Here is an 18,162-nt window from a genome sequence, read left to right as displayed (position 1 = left end):
AGTAACTTCTTTTAGTCAAATGAAAATTTACATTGTGAGATTGTCCGTTCGTAGGTATTTGATTTGTTCGATCTTTCGCCATAAGAAAGAATAATAACCGGACGACAATTTTTCTCTGGAGAAAAATCTAATGTGTAACGCTTATATCACGTGACATGCCGACGTGGTGTCGTTCATCCAATCGGGTATCCTCAATAATGTAATCCTTGAAAATCACGACCAACCATGACACCGTACTTTGCATGGTTGAGCGGATGATGCCCCCTATCAACATCCTCCACGTGGCGTGTACCTTGCCTAGACGAATTTGTCTAAGCATTGGAAGTCCATGCTGGTTAACCATCGCTTCAATGGCAAATGCAATAATTAATAATGAACGAAGAGTTTAGGCCGAGTGATGTCAAGATGAGTGATTGGATCACGGGCCTGATTGGACGGGCCATAGGCCCGGGAAGTGTGAAGGGTCTGCCCAGACCCAGAAAGTTCAATACTTTTACACTTTGCTTTATCCTATAATTCCATAATATGTTTTTTTTTGGTAACCGAGGTTTTCCACGTGCAATGCACTATTCCTCGGGGTAGTGGGGGTATGTATGAGCGCCAATGCCACTGGTTAAGTCCCTCAAGACGCGACCGGGGAGATTCAAACCTGGGACCTCATCGGTTTAACTGTCTAAGGCCCGGAGATCTCACCAACTTAGCCAACGCCTCATTTGCATAATTCCATAATATGTTTATCTACATTATGCACAACAAAAGTGTAAGTATATAAACAAGTGATCCATGAATAGGCTCGGCAACATAGAATAGACTTAGGTTCTTTAAAAAATTTTCCTTGTCGGCAAAACTAATTTCTACGGAAGTAAAAGCCAATATTAAAAAAGAAAACATAGTGTCCACGATAAGCAAAAACCAAGCATGTGAAATTCTTACTTATGACAATTAAATTCTACATAAAAATATGACATGCCCACCGCTTTAAATTTCAATTTATTGGTTAGGGAGGTTTTATCTTTTCGGTGAAAAATTAGGCAGATTTATAGAGGGTGAAAATAGGGCTGTCTATATCAAAATTTGGATTTTTCGAACTTTTTTTTTAGTTGTCCAGAACACATTTTTCGGTTGAGATGTGGGGTTGTTTGTCTAGAACTGCTTTCTGGTTAAGTTCTCACATAACATCGAGATTTCGGTAAATTACAGAAAAAATATGTGGCCTTATGATGCCAATTGTTGAATAGTATGCAAATTTCATGTACTTAAGATTAAAAAACAGGACATAGTACTCGAGATTACCAAGAGGTCCTCACTGAGTACTACTAGTGATTCATTAGTCACAGTTAGGCGAGCTCCGCTATTGTTATCAGGGTGCGAGAGATCCAAAACCCATCCGTTGGTCGTCACTATGTACTAAACTTATTTTGGCCAAAATAAATATATTAGATTACATTGGGAGATTGTCCGTCCGTACGAATTCAATTAGTTCGGTCTTTGACATAAAAAAGAATAATAACCGAACGACATTTTTCATCTGGAGAAAAATCTAATGTGTAATGCTTATATCACGTGACGTCTGCTGATGCGGTGTCGTTCATCCAATCAAGTATCCTCAATAATATAATTACGAAAAAGTCACGAACAAACGATAATGCTTTACTTTCTACGGTCGAATGGATGATACCCTATCAGCATCCTCCACGTGGCGTGTGTCTTACCTAGACGAGTTTTGTCTTTGCTGGGGGAGTCCATGCTGGTCAACCATCGCTTCATTGGCAAATGCAATGAGTAACGGAGAATGAACAGTTTTTGGGCCGACTGGTATCAAGATGAATGATTGGGCTCACGGCGTGTTAAATGTGTGGACCTGATTAGACGGGTCAAAGGCCCGACAAGTATGGAGGATCTGCCCAGACCCAGAAAGTTAAATACTTTTACGCTTTGCTCTAAGGGTGAGATTTCTCTTATGGTCTCTCGACCTAATTTAACTCAAATTTACGGATAGTATGTCTGTAAATTTCTTTTGAGCAATCAATTAAATGCATTAATTAAAGATCCAGCTTTAATAAGCGAGGAAGGATACATGTACTCAAAAGTGAATTTCCAGAATAATCTATAAATGCATAAAGCTTATATCACGTGATTTGTCGATTTGATATCACACGAATATGGTGGAAAAATTCAAATTTTTCATGCTGTAGTCGTGCAATGTTGCTCGTGCATGACAATTTCATGAGCTCCCTACTCCTCGTATTGTGAAAAGGGTCGCAATGCGCGCACGTAGGCAATGATGGAAAAATAACTCATTTTTTACTACTATTTTGTACTACGTGCTAAGACTAGGTGACTGAAAGAATTGGAAAAATATTGATCGTTCGCATCACGTAACCAGTTTAACACGGAACCGAATCCTGACACTGCTGACATTTGCCAACAAAACAAAAAACGAACAGTGTCGATTTTCCGTGGGTTGGAGATGCGGCTTACGCCGATACTTGAGATCGCGAGCATGCGGCACTTAACATCTAGAGAGGGAGAGGGACAGAGAGAGAGTTTTTAAAGGGAGATGCTCTAAAGAGACTTGTATAAGAAACTACTGTAAGTTCTGTGAAAAGTTTATTTTACTTCCTAGCCTAATTTATTGGTGAACCAAAGTCCATAATGTTACATTGGAGAGCAGGCAAAACAAGTAGACTATCAGTAGTCACAAAATCAAGACGACCAAGCCGCTGAAATACACTGTTTCGGTACTTCTAAGCAAATTTTAGAACAGAACGGGGAAAAAAAAAAAAAAAACAAAGGACCCTAAGTAAATCTTTAGACCAAAAAATAATTCTCAAGGTCTGATCCTATCTTCACGGCCTAATCACTAAAATGGCAGCTTCAGATACTAATATTGCATATCTCTGCTTGATGATTTTAGTGACTTCATGGGATACTAACCAATGTTTCCTTGGCATGGGACGAAGACGGAGACCGATCCAATAAGCGCTTATGGTAGACGAAATCCTGTTGTCATCTTCAGGCTATACTTTTGCTTGATCGGACCGCTCATCTTGCAAACTGTCAATTTCAGATGGAGGAGTTCCATGCCCATTCAGGTATCTCTTTTCCTTGGTAAACTGAGGCAAAAACCCTTGACCAAAAGCTTTGAGAGCAACGGCAATAATCACACCAGCAAGGGCAAGAGAAAGCATCTTTAATAAGGATGGGCTCCACTGCACAAATGAATAAAGCTAGTATTGTTAATTTACACCAACATCACATCAGCCGAGTACAAATGGTAAATCAAACACGTGATGTTCTACCACTGTTAATGAAGCATATCTTACAACATACAATTCACAAAGATCTCGTACTTGTACATGGGACAGTGCTCAGAAAAGTTCTGGAATTGCTCATGGTGAACTCCATCTATTCCAATATTTGACAAAAAAAAAATAAAAATAAAACTACATCTATCCTAAATCACAGGATGCATCGTTAGTCATCGTTCAGTAACTGTTTCTCAGCAGACTGAATTAAACAATGTTAGCCACCAGTTTCTCCTAACAATCTGGAAGGCTTGACAATTCAAAAATTCTGATTTTACTAGCACCATCTTATCTAGTGGCAAACCTAAAACTTGGAAAGAGAGACAAGAAATATGCGCACATTATTGCATGGGCTTCTGTGTGTGATTCAAGCGCATGATGCGGTTCTGTGTGTGATTCAAGTGCATGATGCGGTTTGATATCCCATTTTACACATGCGTTTTTACCAGGTCCATGAGATTACTAAAGCATTTTGCGTCCAAGGTTTGTTTATCTAAAGAGTATCCAAGTAAGAAGGAGAAAAAAATTGGACGTTTGTATATAACTGAAGGCCAAAAACATGTAAACTTTCTTATCCGTTGCCGCAGAATATAGTAATGTTCATATCCTTTTTAATAAGTTGCTACAAACTGCTTGGAAGTCCATTTCAGTCACAATCCCTAAGGGCCACTTTCATGGTCAATCAGTGCCAGTATCTTGTCATTAATTTTGGCATGAAGAATGCATGCATTGAATGGATTAGAAAGGTAATCCAATTGAAATTGGTCATCAACGCGTCTTAGACAATTTTGCTTATTAAATACATAAAAATACTTGTGCATGCATGGTATTAGAGAAGTTGACAAAATAAAGACTGGAACATAAATGAAATAATACGAGATGAAATCTCACAGTGAGAGTAAATTTTTCTATGTAAGGGAGAGAATCAAAAAATCATTACAAAGGATCATTCACATCAGCGTACAAAGCAGATCAAATATCAAAGTTGCAAGGTGGGCAAAGGTCGATAAATTGTTAATTAACAAAAACCACAAACCACACCTAAGGGTGATAATGTCTACATTAGTCATCCAGCATAGACTAATAATTTCTGACAAGTTTTGATGGAATCCAAGTTCCAATTTCCTGGTTAATTTCTCTCATTAAGTCCAGCAGGAACGACCAAGATTCTGTGACTTAAAAACAGTATCTCATGGATATGTGCAAAAACCGTGTTCCCTTGTCCAATAGCAAGTACATAGACTACTTGAATAGTTTGCTGTCTCCACTAAATACGATTAACCAATCTGAAAATATTCTATTGGACACAAAACTCTAAATAACGTAACAGACCATGGAAGCATGGTGATATAAAGGCGTCGATGATTAATACCAGTTCTAATAATAGGAAAGACTGGAATATGCTTCAGCTACCTTTTCATTGGACAAGATGGTAGGATTCAGGACCATGTGACATGAAAGCTCTTTGGTGGGCAGCGTATATACGTCTTCATAGAACAAATCTAGTATGTTGGTCAATGCAGCCTGCAAATCCCATCAAGAGTCAAAATGCATAGTGCACACCATTTACTACTGGAATTTAGATACATCAACCTAACACTTAAATAATTTCCAAGTGTGAGACTGAATGAGGGCAACTAGTTTGAAAAGGACATCAACATTTAGTTTCCAAATAATCACTTATAGACTTCAAAGATCAAACTAATAATCATACTGGAGTGCTGACAAAAGGCATCTGCTAAACACAACGAAAATACAGTCGAGGCATAAGCTAAAGACAAGAAGAAAGGTACCATTTGGGACTGCGTCAAAAGAACCTCTTGCATACTCCCATCGAGTTGTCTCCAGCCGTCTAATTTCAGATCCTTCAGCTTTTGAGTATCCACTTGTAGCCGGTAGGCGGGTACATATTCACTTAACCAAGAACAGAAGTCAGGACCACCAATCTTCTCCAGTTTAGACTGCACAGCTTGCTTCCACCCAAAGAGCTTAGATCCTGATTTATGAAGCCGATTTTTTCCCTTGCTTGCGCTAAATTGTTCCAGCAAAATTGTGGCATTTTCAACCATATCATATTCAAATAACTTCCACAAAATAACTGAAGAATCCTTTGAAGAAAACCTTCCGGGTTTCCTGAACCATCGAGAGACAGTTCTAAAAAATTCTTCGTGTGCATTGCCAAGTACAAGTTGTTCAGTACTTGAAAGAGCATATGTACAAACAACTTCAGCAAGCATAGAAATGACTCCTTCATCCAATGAGCTGAGGGCAAAGGACCAAGGGACCTAATGCATAAGAGAACTGAAGCCATCAGTATCATTGTTGCACCTGGAGGACAGACATGCCAGCATAAAGTCATTTTAGACTGATATAAATGGAAAATTTATAAATGCTTAAAAGCTGTCCAGTATAAAGAAGTTTCACCTCTCTGGGGCTTTCAAGATCTGCCATATTTCGGTCAGCTCCAGGATGAAACAATACTAGTTGAAAATTCCAAAGCTGCTGCACAACTACTTGTCTAAATGTCATGGCAAGTATGTTCCTTGATGTTGAACTGCCCAGCATGTCATTGGTAATTTTAAGTTGGCTTGCCTTCTCTTTAACTTTCCTTGCTGGCAAAAACTAAATAAAAGACGGTAGGAATAAGAACATCTGAGAAAGATGGTAACTCATTATATGATTATTGAAATACTATTTCAGATAAACCTATTTTGAGATTTGAAGCACTTAAGTATAAGCCGTAAAGCCAAAATTATCAAAACAAACCATCAGAAAGTGACAGTTGTTATAACCTGAGGGCCTGTTGATGAGCAATGTATTACAAGCAAGTGCTTACAGAAATATTTCAAATATGGGGAGGAAAAGAGATGTACATTATATTCACAAATTGCTACATGATTGTAATATCAGGAGAGCTGTCCTTACACCTGTAATATCTCAAGCCATTCTTTTGCAACTAGTAGTTGGACAGATAAGAGAAATGCACTGCCTACACCAAAGCATAATAAAGCACTATTTGAGGAGTACCTACTTTCTTTCATTCAGGCAAAATAGTCCAACCTGACTGGGGACACACATCATCTTGTATCTAAATCACAGGGGGACATGATGTGCAGAGAAAGATTTGATGCGCAATTGAAGTTTGCTGTCAAAAAAAAAAAACCGTCTGCAACTTATGTTCCAAAAAGATGCTGCGACAGGATGAAGGAAAGTGAAATACTGCCCAAACAACATCATTCATCAGCCAAGAATCCGTTATTTGACTAGAAAAGATATTGATTGATCAGGTTCATGCAAGGTCAAATTCCATGGAAGCTTTCAGTCTCCATAGCCAGTACATCGTGTCCAACAGTACCCACAGTAGCAAATCATTAATCAGGAATGACAACCAAAATGCAAACCTACCACAGTGAAACATGTTTAAGGAATTCAAAACCTACACTTCCTAATTTCCTAGGCACAAATCAATCAGGCGTGATTCTGAAACCAGGAGTTTCTCAACTGGTGTTATCACCAATCAGAAAAACATCGATTTCAGGCAAGAATGCCGATTCATGTTGCCTCATTGCAGATGGCCGTAATTCCTATTGGCTTTGCGTCATTATTAAATTACTCGAAAAACCTAATTAACATCATCAGAAAACGATTTCCACGATACAATCATGCGATTCCGCATCATTTTTCAAATCAATTAAGTTCAAAACGTATTTAAACGTGTCACTTTCCAGTCAATCGCAATTATGCCCCGTCAAATTCACATTTCCTTAGCTATTTCCGCCCATCTCATGCCCCAAACAGCAAGCAAATGCCAGCGGTTACATTTGAAAAATAAACAAGACCCGCGGCTTCAACAATCAAAGCTCACCAATCGCGTGGAAACGGTGCTCCGACCCTCAGCGCCTCCAGGATACACAGTCTCGACCACCATCGCGCGGGCACCGGACTGGACGTGCTCGCTCGCGGCCTCGCCGCCGTCAGCCGCTGCCGCGGTCAAGGCCTGCCGGGAGTCGACGGCCCCGACGAGGCTGAGCCGAGCGGAGTCGTTCTCGTACGTCCTGACGCAGGGCAACAGCCTTTCGTCGGAGTCGGCGATGGCCTCCAGGAATTCCTGCTCCGAGGACGGGAGGGTCCGCGGATAGCTGCGGCAGGAGAGGGTGGAGGGCGGCCTCCGGAGGTGCTTGTTGAGGTGGAGTATGGAGCGACGGTGATGACGACGATGGTGAAGCGTGCAGAGAGCGGACGAGTGAGAGAGAGAGTGAAGGAGTGACATTTCTCGGTGAAGCAGGGGGAGACGGAAGAGTGAAGCCAAGGGCTGGGGGTCGCTTTGCAAACGTTCTTTAAGAGAGGAATGAAAATGGACTCGTCTGCAAAACTTAATTTCTAAAGTAACCCGCAAATACTTCTTTTTTGGCCCGTAAAATTAGGGGTGTGAATATGCCTTTTTAATTCATTTTTTAACTCATTTTTATTTTAGGTGTACTTTTTATATGCTATACGGCTGCGGCGGCGGTGGGCGGTGGCGGTGGGCGGTGGCGGGCCGTCATAGTCGACAAAATAGTTTTACATTGTTTAATTTTATAATATAGATATTTTATGATTTGATTAAATATATGACTATTTAAGTAATACAGATCCGATCAAAATAATAATAATAATACGGATCGGATTGGGTATGAGATGGATCGGATATAAGTTATAAAATTTATATTGTATGAAAATGGGTATGGATTAAATGAATCAATATGGGTCAGACCATATTTGACTCGACTCAAATCCGACCCGATCCATTCATTTGATACCTCTGCGTAAAATGAACGAGAAATTTCAGAGTGCTCCCTTTGTTAAAACTTTATGTCAAATAAACCCCGGGGACTTGAACGCAATTTTTGATTTTTATCTGGTGATCAATATCTCGGCCTGAACGGTTGTGATTCTTTTTACCTTTTGATCTAACGGTGAAACTAAAACACAGCCACATACTCACGAGGGACCGTAAACTCACTTACTCATGCTCCCACTCGTGTTGGTCTTCTTTTTTTGAGTTAATATCGTTAAAAATTATGAGACGGTGATCCATGACTTGTTTATCTCAAATTAATTTTTGTTCCAATCATGATGCATTTATCTCAAATTAATTTTCATTTCACGAAAAATTTCATATTTATACTTCTGACCCATTTAAGTGTTGCGAGTACCGTGAATATGCGTTATTTACTAAAGGAGGAGAGAGTGAGGAAAATAAAAGGATGTCAAAAAAAGGAGATAAACTTAATTTCTTTGGTCAAAAGACGAGGAGAAAAAAATAGAAAAATTACAAATAAGGATTCGCAATGTTTTGATTTTTTCAAATAAAGATATGAAGCGCGCGTTATTTCAAATAAGAATTCGAAGTGGCATAATAGTTTCAAATAAGTGCCTGAAGCGACTATGTAATCTCAAAAAAGAGTATGGTCTCCAGGACATTTTTGTGATTTACTTTTTTTAAATTTTTTTCCTTTTTGTGCTTTTTTTAAAGGCAATTAAAAACAATAAAAATTAAAGACATAATAATACAGGTGAAAGAGCGCCTATGGCCGTCGCCCTACCCGCGATGGCCGGCAACCATGTTGACCGGAGGTAATAGGCCCCTTGCTAAAATCAAAAGAGGGCTGTGACCCTGTCCTAGGTTCGGCATGGGTTGCTGACCTTCTCCCTCTCTCGATCTCCTTGATACCTTTCAATTTTTGTCTAAAAGTGAATCGCTAATAAAAATTTCAGGGTGCCATTTTGAAGTTATTATTATGATTCTTATTGAGTAAATAGATAAATTTGACTAGAAGAATGATTGTTTATATCCCTCATAAATTTAAATAAATAGTTTTTTTTTATGATTCAGAAAATAAATTATGATCAATACTAGAATATTTTTCATCCAAATTATTTCAAACAAGATTTTAAAGAAATTTCTTTTTATAAATTATATATTTTCGCGAAATGGACAAGATTTTTTATTATTTTTTAAGGCATGGGTACACAAGACGACAAGTTTAGATTAGAAATTACGTTTAGATGAGGTTGAACTTTCTACTCTCGTTCGGCCTCCTCTTCTTCTTCTTCTTCTTCTTAAGTCTTCTCCAGTTCCACGTCTCCATCTGTCTGGTTCCTTCGGCCCTCGTCGACGGAACTCGCCATCTCCGGGGGTTTCAATCATCTCTCGATATATCCACGGTTTTCCTCTTTGATCTCGGTACCTCCCTTCGCTCTCTACTCTGTTTCCGACGTTTTGTGGATGCCAATCGGCTTTACTTCGGGTTGGGTTGTTATCGCTTACCGAGGGGAGACACGTTTCTCCTCGTCGCCCGGGCATGGCGGTTCCTGACGAAGAACCAAAAATCAAGGGTCATCTTCGTAAACGGCTGTGATTGGATGAATATGTTTCTGGGAGAATTTGAGGGATGAAGTTTCGGCGAGAATTTTTTGTTTCTTTAATTAACTCTGCACTTGCTAAATGCTTTCGCGGTGCTCGTGCTCGAGAGTTGTTCGAGTTGATTTATCTTTCGGCAAAATCGGCATATCGGTTAATTTTGGTCCCTCCCAGGTTGCTGATTAACATGGTACCAGAACCAACTTCAATCGGTCCTGTACGTAAAGAAGCATGAATTAGATTTTGTAAATTGTTAAGGGCTGGCTTGTGCGGGATTAAGGAAAGATGGTCAGCTTAGGTGCTTGGTTCTTTACTGGAGAGGGGCGACAAATTCTTTTGTTTGACGAAACCGAAAGAGGAAATCTTGGTAGTAGCTAGATCATTAAATTTATGGAGTTCTCGACGGATAAGTATCAGCTGGCTTTGAGGCTTCTGTGTGGAATCCATGGGCATGAATATGCAAGCAAGATCCTTGTCAAGTTACTTATATCCAGATCTGCGCTTTTCCTCCCATAGCATGTTGTGGTCATTGTGAAGATCAGTAGGAGTCCTTTTCTAGAGTGTGTTTTTTGTAAATTGTGGATATCCTGCGGTATTTAATTGTAAACATGGGATTCAAGCTTTATCATGCTGGAATTTCTATTTGGATTGATTGAAATTATCACTCTAGAATCCAGCTCCCTGAGGAAAGTAGTCCTCGGTCTCGGAGCACACTTCTGTCTTTTTGATGCATGGACCTTTTAGTCCTTCTGGGAGGGATTGTATGGCCTTTTTCATGGTCTAGAACTAAAGCTTATGGGGTTATTCCTGAGTCCTTTTGGTTAAGCTCTTGAATTTTACATTTTGTGGAATTTTGTATTCTACTATATTTTGCTCTTATTTACTGACTCTCTTGCTAAATACCATTACATGCAGAAGGAACTTAAGCCATGGGAAAGAGGAAGTCCAGGGCGAAGCCACCTCCTAGGAAGCGAATGGACAAGCTAGATACGGTCTTTAGCTGTCCATTCTGCAACCATGGCACAAGTGTTGAATGTCGCATGCAAGTGTCTCTTGTATTCGTCTTCTCCCTTTTTTTCTTATTTCTGGATAGTTTCTCTTGGAGCCTGGCATGTCTGGAAATCGTAATCTCATTATGCACCGGATCCATGTGCTTGCCAAGAAACTCCAGTTACTTAACTTGAGGGTTAGAAAGAGTTTGTTGCCGAAGTTGCTGTGTCACAGATAATTATGTTCTTTGGAAGTGTCGAATAGGAATTAGAAGGGCATTAACTTGGAAGGGAAATTGGAGGATTGAGTTATCAAGTGAGGAAATGTCTGGGGGTGTTTATTTAGAGATATTGCACTCTCATCTTAAGTTTTTTCATTTCAGTGATATGAAGAACCTTATTGGTGAAGCTGTATGCGGGATCTGCCAGGAAAGCTTCAGCACTACCATCACAGGTATGCTTCCTCTGTACTTCCTGCTGATTGCAACGTGCTATATGTTCATAACGATACTGATGAAGTCTATTCATCTTCCTATAATGACTCGATGAAGAAAGTTCTGGCGACATGTATGTGCTTTTTTATGGGATATTTTTGGGTGGTACAAATAGCTTCTGCATGCATGAGATCTGGGTTGCTATTTTAAATCAGTTCAAGATTACCAGTAGTATTGTTTAACAGTATAGATTTGATTTGTCATAAGGAAGCAGAGAAAACCATATTCTGAAGACACTCGAATTCTTGTTCAGACTTTCGTCTTTTATGAAAGTCATAACTGGTGCTGAATAATGTTTATATGATACTTTAGCTCTTTCATTTTGAAATGTAAAAGCAGTGAGTTGACATTCTTCTTATCAGACCTCTCACCGCTTGACTGCCTCAATGTTTAGGGTGATTTAGATGCTAAGAATGTGTAGTGCCTTAAGCTATATGTGATTCACTCTGTTTCTTTGATGTTGCTCTTGCTCCTCTCCCAGAAATGATCTTTTTCTGTGATTTGTTCCTGACCCACTTTTCTTTGTAATTTCCGCAGCTTTAACTGAGCCAATAGACATGTAAGTTCATTGCGGCTATAGCTTCCTCTTCATTTCCATCTTATACGTCCTTTTCCCCCTCTTTCTCAAAAGGATTTGAAACTTTTGCAGATACAGTGAGTGGATTGATGAATGTGAACGGGTTAACAACGTGGAAGAGGAAGCTGCTTAGGATGGAAACAAGCTGCATGCAGAAGCTACTCTGTTGAATAGATAAGCACGGATGCATGAACTTCTAAAGCATGTGATTACTGGTCACACGCCGTTTCCAGTTTTTAAGCGCTTGAGTGTTGCCGGCGTCGGCACGGTGGCGACCTAGAGAATAATTTGTAAGGTGAGGTGAGGGAATCACCTAGTGTGTGCATGTTGGCTTGTTGTAGTTTATGAAAATCATATAGCAATACACTACTGTGCTGTAGCCATGAATGTGGTACTCCTTGGGTTGTATATGCCATGGCTGGTGTTTTAAGCTCGCTACCATCCACAAAGTACTTTCAACTAGAACGCATGATCTTTATGGGGTTGCTAATTAATAATTATTTCCTGAGCTGGTTTCTCTCGGGCTGTTTTGCACGTCTACCTGCTAGTGCTGTGCTGCATCATCAAGGCATCCGAGGTCAACTGAGCTTACACATGTCTCGGCCGCGTCATCGGGTGGCTCAAACGGTAACGTATTGTGTCTTCTCGTGCCTCTAGTGAAGTTGGGTGAAGTAGATCCCAAATGGCCGGTTGCCGTGGATTGCGTGGTATCGATTATACAGGATTTTACGCTTCATTTGTTTGGGTAGAAATTAACTGAAAAATGAATGATTTGAAAAGTATATATTTTTAAAAATAATTATTTATATCGCTTGAAATAATTATTCAATAAAAAAATGATTTCATCGTTGATAGCAATTCATATCTAAATAATTTCGTGAATAAAAAAATATTTTTTCGTTCATTCAAATTCAAAAGTGATATAATCAACTATATTTAGGAAGAAATTTTCAAAATAATTCTTTGTTTTTGCGAAACAAACGAAGTCATAATGCATGTCAAATGGTTGAGATAGTATATTGTTAGGTTCTGTTTGTTTCATGGGGGGAAAAAAAGATCGCTTGTATCATTTGAAATAATTAATCAAAGAGATTTTTTTTTCATTATCGAAATAATTTATGTCTTAACATTTTTGTGAACAGTAATAATACTTTCATTTCATTCATTTTTATAAGTAATACAAACGATCATTTCTAAAAAAATATATTATTTCAATTATTTGTTTTTTGTTAAATAAACGGAGCCTTAGTGTATTTCTACGCTTACTTTCGAGGTTTTGAGTAACATGAGATGTGTATAATTCGCAAAGATGCAAGATCAATGGTTCAAAAGGTACCACAAATGCAAATGAGCGAAAATGGAAAGAGCACAAAATTGACTACCTTATTTTAAAAATATAAAAATAGTGTTTCTTATCTTTTAATAGATATATAGGAAATAAAAATTTAGCAACATTGAACTTTGATAAAAGTAGATTAATTTTTTTTTATATAAATCCCACAAGAAAATTTGATAGCGTTAGATCATTGCAAAGGGGGAAATGGAATGACAGGTGTCTATGATAAATATTTACATACATCAGGTGGATATTACAAACATATAATTAAGTATCTTAAAAAAAACAATATGTACATATTTGATTTTATTTTAATGTTTCCTCCTGTGCGCTTGCCTCGAGATACTTCATTTTGTTGCCGTGATTGTCACGCTAAATTTGATTTTCATACACGAAACGTATTCGATCAATGCTGTTTATTCAATTGATTTGTTTTCCTTGAAATTTATGTTTCTTGTTAGATTTGAATCCTAAAATAACAAGCAACGCGATATTTTTCAACTATAGTTTTTAAATTACACAATATTCCAAACATAAACTTATTAATCGATGTTATAATATCCATTTAAACCATAGAGTTCATTTAATTAAATTCAACCAAGGACGTGTTTGATGTAATCGAGAAAATGTAATGTGTATCGATCAAAGATAAAAAAGCAGGCATCATTATCATTGCAAAAAATAAACGATTTAGAAAATAATCTTTCGAAAATAATTATTTGTTTCGTTTGAAATAATTATTTAACAAAATTCGTTGTTAATTATTGGCAAGAATATATTACATTTTGAGGGATAATAAAAATATTTTTTCGTTTTCATTTATTTTTTTAAGCGATACAAAAGTCACTATTAGAAACGATAATTAGTAGAGAAATAATTTATAAATTATTTATTTTTCGCAATAAACTAAAATGTTCTCTTTTATTATTTTTACTTCTAGTTTGTCTGTTTTCTTTTAGAGATTTTCGCATGGGGAGTACGCACTTCTTGTGCAGGCAGTCTGCCGACGTGTCGCTCGTCTCCTTGAACAGACAGACGAAGTGTCATATGGCGCAGAGTTGTCTGAACCCGCATCCATCGATTGCATATAACCATTACCGTTGATTATATCAACTCTACAACGATCAACGGCCCGCGATCAACATTGGGCGGATTCTCCCCCGAGCCACACTTCGAGCCTACCTTCTACACACATTTCGGCCTCAATCCACACTCGGAATCACCACCGCCTCCTTCACCGCCATGACCGATCGCCAAGAATCCAGCCCCGCCACCTCCTCCCGCCCTCCTCCGCCCTCGGCGGAGGTCCCGAGCGGCGAGCCCCACGCTCAGGAGTTCTCCGGCCACCGGATCAAGTACCCGAACCGGCCCGACGCGGCGAACCCCGACCCGGTCACGCTGCGGGAGCAGTGGCGGTTCGCGATCCGGCAGTACAGCCGGTGGTACTCCCACGCCTGGGGCACGGCGATCCTCGCCGGAGCCGCGTTCTTCGCCCTGGGCTGGTTCATCAAGGGCGGCAATCCGCTGCCGTCAATCGGGGACGATTCGCATGCGCCTTCGACGCACCCGAGTGATGCCGACTCGCCGAAGAAGGACGCGTCGGAGAAAGCGAGCGTGTAGTCGCGTTGCGATTGCCGTTGTAGGTACTAAAGTCCTTTCCTTGCCTTTCTTTTTCCTGATGAACAGTGGGATTTTATTCGTGGGAAGATGTGAGACAGGGAATTGTTAGAAATCTTGTTTTGTTGGTAATATTGATGCTACAACGATGCGTATAATAATTATTGGTTTCGCAGTGGCTTAATTTGTAGAAGATGGATAGTACTGTGAGTTCATTTATATTAAAGACTGGAAATTCGGGTTTGCTTTCCTAAGTTGTTACAGCTCTATGATATTGTGAAGTGTGATAGGTTGATGGGGAGATTATGGCTTGTTTACGAGCATTTGCATTTGGTGAACTCATGTCGAGTTGTGTTGCAAACGAGGGTAAATGGAGAATTGAATCCTAAATACATGTCCCCCACAAAATGGTGTCGAGGAGATGCTGTGCTTACATGGTTGGAAGATTTGATTCGAGCGGGTGCATGATAACGATGTGCTTGGTTCAAAATCGATCTTGATCAAACTCAAGATGCCCTTTTTTTTTTTTTAAGGTAGGCTCGCCAGCCAAGTTGTAGGGAGGTTCTCTGCTTATACCACTCAAATATATTTGTTAAGACCTCAAATTGAAATTGGGGGAACAATATTGAGATAGCAAAATTTCCCATTGTCAATATTGAGATTTCTGGCTATGAAATAAGGAAACATTTTGGGACTAGAGATATGAACTTAGGAGGGAGCGAGGGCTTAATACTATTGTCAGTTGATTGGTCATGTAGTCCTTTATTATAGATTCAGCATTGCTCACCAGGTTTACTGAGATGTAGAAACCTCCTGGTGATGTTGAATATTCTTCAGTCCATAGCCTTTTCTTGTCTTTGGTCATGGTCAGGACTGTATAGTGACGGGCCGTCCTTTCATAATCTTTTCACCCTTTGATTATTGTATGCATAATAAATATGAGAGGGAAAAAAGTTAACAGTCTCCATGTAGACAAGGTGGTGCCCTGGTCTGATCAATATTTGCATGGGTCTGAGTCTTAACTTATTCAGATGCCACCTTGCTTCAGCAAACTTGGTTGTTTCCAGGCGGATTCGCCCATATGCTTATGGCAATGAAATTAGAGCAGATAGTTTAGCGACTTTTTCGTGACTAATCTGAAACAAAAAATAAGGGACTTTCTTCTAAGATAGTATGAATGGACCTTTTGTCTTGTTCAAAAGTTTCTTTTTTCTTCTCTCTCTTCTGTATCTTTTCTGAAATTGTCTTGCTTGCATATCAATGATCATGCGCCCTGTTTCTTCTTTAACATTATCCACATAAGAGAGGTTGCTTTATGCTTATCATGCAATTCAGAGCATGTGGTGGGTTTAATTGGAGATGTACTCAAACTGCTGTTTATTTGGCAATTGCCTTAGCTTAAGTTCTTTGATTGTACATGGCTCTTGTGATCATCCGCTTCCTTCAGATGAGGTCTCTTTTACTTTGATATTCCATCATTATTATACTCTCTGAGTGCAAGTTTCATGGTCTTGTTCCTCAGCCCTTACTATTTTGTATGCTGTTAAGAATGTGCCAAGCTTTTCTGGCTAGTTGTAGACTATTACCTGGTACCTATATATTACTGGTCTCACAAAAAGGAGGAATACTATAGGATGGACTATGGAGTGTAATTCTGGTTTAATGCATTCTTTCTAGCTTTTCCATTGCGACCTGCGACATCTGCACCAGGCCTGCTGATCTAACATTAGGCACATACTTCTCTCTTTCCTGGAATCAGGCTTTCTATTCCGCTCCTGTTGTCATTCTAATGTTTAGCTGGAAAGCCATTCTTAGCGTGATGCTGTTCTTTTACAAGGTTAGAATAGCATCGTGTACAGTCCGTTCTTTACTTAGCCCTCAAGTCCTCGCCTTGGTGCTCATTATCCTTACATGTTTGTCACAGTTTAATTCAGTCTGTTACACGTTTTTTATTGTTCTAAAACTGACCAGGATATATATTTGTACTTTAATGAGCAGGAGAAAGATGAAACCCCTTAACAATGTATAAACCTGGTCTGTCATGGCAACAGTTTGTTGTTGCATGTTTTTGGTACGAAACTTCTGATCGGTTGTTGACCATTACTCTGTTGCATATATTCCAGTCTTAGGCGATAAGACTTTGCACCCAGAAGAGACGTCGCAGCTCTTTTTTGAGGCACTGGATTGCGCTAGGAGGATCTCTGTTCCATGGTTCTGACGAAACAGAAGAATGTATATGGTAATCTTATGTGCAGTGTTTCTTAGCAAGTTGTCTTTTGTGAAATGAAGGTCCATTTCGATCAACAGCACTCTAATGTAAATCTAGAGCCCCCATAAATCTCTAACAAAAATTTTAATGTAAATGAATGGCGCTTCCCCCCTTAAGTATAAAACCATGCCCAGTTTTGTTTTAATTGAATACTGTCAATCCGGTTCGGTTACTACACCAGCCACTGTAGCAGTATAAACTGTATTGTTACTCCTGGAAGGAGGCCTTCTTCACCTTCCACCTAAGTTCGTTCATTCATGAGATTTGAAAAGCAGAATTACAGTCCCTTGTTTCTTTTTTATTGGGAATACTCTCATTTGTTGCTGCTAAAAGAATGTGTAGTGCCATTGAGGCAGTCCGTCGAGAAGTACTGACTAGGGATGGCAATGGGGGTGGGTTTGCGATGGTTGACCCCGTCCCAAGTCCCATTAACCCCAATTACAATCTCAAATTTGTCCCGTGTTCGATATTGATTGCTAAATGCACCTGAAAACTAGTTTCAATTGAGACCGGAACTTGAAACGTGCCTAATATTATCACGATTCAGTAAATAGTTAGATTGACCCAGTGTATACTAGAACTAGGTGACTATATTGTGGACCGAGGTACTCGCCAGTTGAATTCCATATCAGCTTAAAACAACCCATGGGGCTATTTTTTCCGAACTTTGTCTGCGACCGTTAACTTGATTGTAGCTGTGTTGTGTTGGGTCTGGTCTGTGGTGCTCAGATTCGATATCATTCTTAAATATCTCACAAAATCTTCCCATTGTTCTGTGTTTTTCTACGTCGGAGACCTATGATCAGTGCGGTATAAATGGGGACATTATCCACAATCTTGGGGGATGCACCCACATGTATCCTGTCAATTAGAATGTTCTCTGGAAGTCAAACATGGCCTTCATGGATTTCTTTGTAAATGTGGTAGACTGAGCCATCGGCCAACCAACAGAGTGATGGAAGTGGTTCTTTACCTTTCTTTTGTTTTAAGTGAAGGAAGAAGGAATACACATGGTATAGCTAGAGTTGACGCATTCACATGGATGAGAGGCACCTAATGCATCGGCTACCAAATGTAAAGATCTAACCCCCTGCGAAGCCGGTTGAAATGAAACCAAGAGGCCGATACTAGCGTGTGGAAAGTTCGTGACAATCCCTCTATGGAAAATG

At 39.4% G+C, this 18,162-nt stretch overlaps 3 protein-coding genes and 1 long non-coding RNA gene across 12 annotated transcripts; 2 read left to right on the top strand and 2 right to left on the bottom strand.

Annotated features, from left to right (window-relative positions):
* Positions 1-2,600: 2,600 nt before the first annotated feature.
* Positions 2,601-7,607, bottom strand: LOC115739811. Of its 2 annotated transcripts, none has more exons than XM_030673083.2 (5): positions 7,174-7,607; positions 5,733-5,930; positions 5,102-5,593; positions 4,722-4,832; positions 2,601-3,212 (listed from the first exon to the last, which is right to left on the bottom strand). In XM_030673083.2, exons 1-5 carry the CDS (start codon positions 7,576-7,578, stop codon positions 3,021-3,023), a joined length of 1,398 nt encoding a protein of 465 aa, XP_030528943.1. In that variant the 5' UTR covers positions 7,579-7,607; the 3' UTR covers positions 2,601-3,020. The 2 variants fall into 2 exon arrangements, with proteins under 2 accessions (XP_030528943.1, XP_030528944.1); XM_030673084.2 differs by having other exon boundaries at positions 2,601-3,209.
* Positions 7,608-9,368: 1,761 nt separating this feature from the next.
* On the top strand, positions 9,369-12,199 carry LOC115739812 (transcription elongation factor 1 homolog). The gene is made up of 5 exons (XM_030673086.2): positions 9,369-9,534; positions 10,627-10,753; positions 11,084-11,154; positions 11,732-11,753; positions 11,844-12,199. Exons 2-5 carry the CDS (start codon positions 10,641-10,643, stop codon positions 11,902-11,904), a joined length of 267 nt encoding a protein of 88 aa, XP_030528946.1. The 5' UTR covers positions 9,369-9,534; positions 10,627-10,640; the 3' UTR covers positions 11,905-12,199.
* Positions 12,200-14,183: 1,984 nt separating this feature from the next.
* LOC115739805 lies at positions 14,184-17,291 on the top strand. 8 transcript variants are annotated; one of them, XR_007199754.1, is made up of 3 exons: positions 14,184-14,746; positions 16,402-16,454; positions 16,848-17,291. XR_007199754.1 is itself a non-coding variant. In XM_030673079.2 (2 exons), exon 1 carries the CDS (start codon positions 14,350-14,352, stop codon positions 14,725-14,727), a length of 378 nt encoding a protein of 125 aa, XP_030528939.2. In that variant the 5' UTR covers positions 14,184-14,349; the 3' UTR covers positions 14,728-14,746; positions 16,848-17,291. The 8 variants fall into 8 exon arrangements, 6 of the variants coding, with proteins under 6 accessions (XP_030528939.2, XP_048141473.1, XP_048141474.1 ...); XR_004015287.2 differs by having other exon boundaries at positions 14,186-14,750; XM_030673079.2 differs by lacking the exon at positions 16,402-16,454.
* Positions 14,808-15,212, bottom strand: LOC115739806. The gene is made up of 2 exons (XR_004015288.2): positions 15,043-15,212; positions 14,808-14,974 (listed from the first exon to the last, which is right to left on the bottom strand). It is a non-coding gene; the product is annotated as an uncharacterized LOC115739806 (long non-coding RNA).
* Positions 17,292-18,162: the final 871 nt, after the last annotated feature.

The sequence above is a fragment of the Rhodamnia argentea genome, chromosome 9, assembly GCF_020921035.1.
Source record: "Rhodamnia argentea isolate NSW1041297 chromosome 9, ASM2092103v1, whole genome shotgun sequence".
NCBI classification, from domain to species: Eukaryota; Viridiplantae; Streptophyta; class Magnoliopsida; order Myrtales; family Myrtaceae; genus Rhodamnia; species Rhodamnia argentea.
The sequence above is the reverse complement of the archived record's forward strand: the minus strand, read 5'-3'. Positions and strand labels throughout refer to the sequence as shown.

Excerpts from the sequence above, each read along its gene's own strand:
- LOC115739811 (XM_030673083.2), bottom strand. The coding sequence starts at position 7,578 with ATGTCACTCCTTCACTCTCTCTCTCACTCGTCCGCTCTCTGCACGCTT. Across the intron at positions 5,931-7,173 it reads GCACCGTTTCCACGCGATTG|TTTTTGCCAGCAAGGAAAGT; the intron begins GTGAGCTTTGAT and ends TCTTTTATTTAG. Across the intron at positions 3,213-4,721 it reads CCATCTTGTCCAATGAAAAG|TGGAGCCCATCCTTATTAAA; the intron begins GTAGCTGAAGCA and ends TCATTTGTGCAG.
- LOC115739812 (XM_030673086.2), top strand. The coding sequence starts at position 10,641 with ATGGGAAAGAGGAAGTCCAGGGCGAAGCCACCTCCTAGGAAGCGAATG. Across the intron at positions 10,754-11,083 it reads ACAAGTGTTGAATGTCGCAT|TGATATGAAGAACCTTATTG; the intron begins GCAAGTGTCTCT and ends TTTTCATTTCAG. Across the intron at positions 11,155-11,731 it reads CTTCAGCACTACCATCACAG|CTTTAACTGAGCCAATAGAC; the intron begins GTATGCTTCCTC and ends TAATTTCCGCAG.
- LOC115739805 (XM_030673079.2), top strand. The coding sequence starts at position 14,350 with ATGACCGATCGCCAAGAATCCAGCCCCGCCACCTCCTCCCGCCCTCCT.